Source organism: Triticum dicoccoides, chromosome 1B (genome assembly GCF_002162155.2).
Source record: "Triticum dicoccoides isolate Atlit2015 ecotype Zavitan chromosome 1B, WEW_v2.0, whole genome shotgun sequence".
NCBI lineage: Eukaryota > Viridiplantae > Streptophyta > Magnoliopsida > Poales > Poaceae > Triticum > Triticum dicoccoides.
The window spans coordinates 708,812,410-708,813,421 of record NC_041381.1 but is presented as its reverse complement, the minus strand read 5'-3'; the positions used below and the strand labels follow the sequence as shown (position 1 = coordinate 708,813,421).

The 1,012-nt window shown below is 50.2% G+C and overlaps 1 protein-coding gene across 1 annotated transcript; it reads left to right on the top strand.

The window, feature by feature from the left end:
- Window positions 1-89: 89 nt before the first annotated feature.
- On the top strand, window positions 90-979 carry LOC119314269. Its single transcript, XM_037589013.1, has one exon. The coding sequence runs from the start codon at window positions 173-175 to the stop codon at window positions 761-763; it is 591 nt and encodes a 196-aa protein (XP_037444910.1). The 5' UTR covers window positions 90-172; the 3' UTR covers window positions 764-979.
- The last annotated feature ends 33 nt before the right edge of the window (window positions 980-1,012 follow it).

The following is a 1,012-nucleotide window of genomic DNA, read 5'->3' as shown; positions in this document are numbered from 1 at the left end:
CTATCTATCTATCTATCTATTTGGTGTATGTGTATGCCTATATAAGAAGGGGAACACCAGCTAGCTAATCTGCTCTCTCGCTGCAAGTGCGCACACACCCACCCACCTGACCAAATATATCCATCATATAACAATAGAGAGGGAGAGAAAGATCATCCATTCATCGACTACCATGGCCATTTCTCTGCTGCCTTACACCGCCTCGGCTCTGCTTGCCATCGTCATCGCCGTCGCCATCGCTGTCGCCCCTGCAGTTGTTCGATCGGACCAAGAGCCTGGGCCCAGCATTGAAGCCATCAACGCCACATGCGCGACTGCTACGTACAAATTTGAGTGCACCGATCTGCTACTAAACAACCTGGATGTCAGGACGCCTCAAGTGAAGGACGTGATCGCAATGTCAGTCCAAGTCGTCGCCAAGAAGGCGGCGGAGGCGGCCGCATTCGCCAAGGCCATCAAGAAACCCTCCAAGTGCGTCACCGACTGCCTCGACGACCTCGCCATACTATCCAAGCACATCAAGACGCTCCCGGCGACGCTCGAAACCGCCAACGACGCGGGCTTCTTTGAGCAATTTGACACAAAGAAAAAATGTCACGGAGATTGTTGCTCGGACAACTTCTCGGGCGAGGAATGCAACGCAAAGAGCCAAATCGGTGGGGTGTTTGGCGCTCTTCGTGTCACTGATGACCTGTTGATGAGGAGGGCGTATTTTAGGAAGCAGCAGCTTGACAACAAAACAACATCAGCTAACTCTAACTGAAGAGGACAGCCGGTGTGATTTGCTCTTACATTGATATCGCATGCGTATGAATAATGGTCCAATGGAATTGGGAGCGGAGTAAGAAGCTCATGTTGCCTTTATGCATGTAATAATCATGCCTGCCTGCATGGCCCGCTAGCTGTTGGTCCAATGCCTGGCTGCCTGCCTGAACTGGCGTCAATTTCCAGTTTGTTTTTGTAATATATAATAACTCTTCTGTATTGTGCATTACATTTGCTACCATAACCT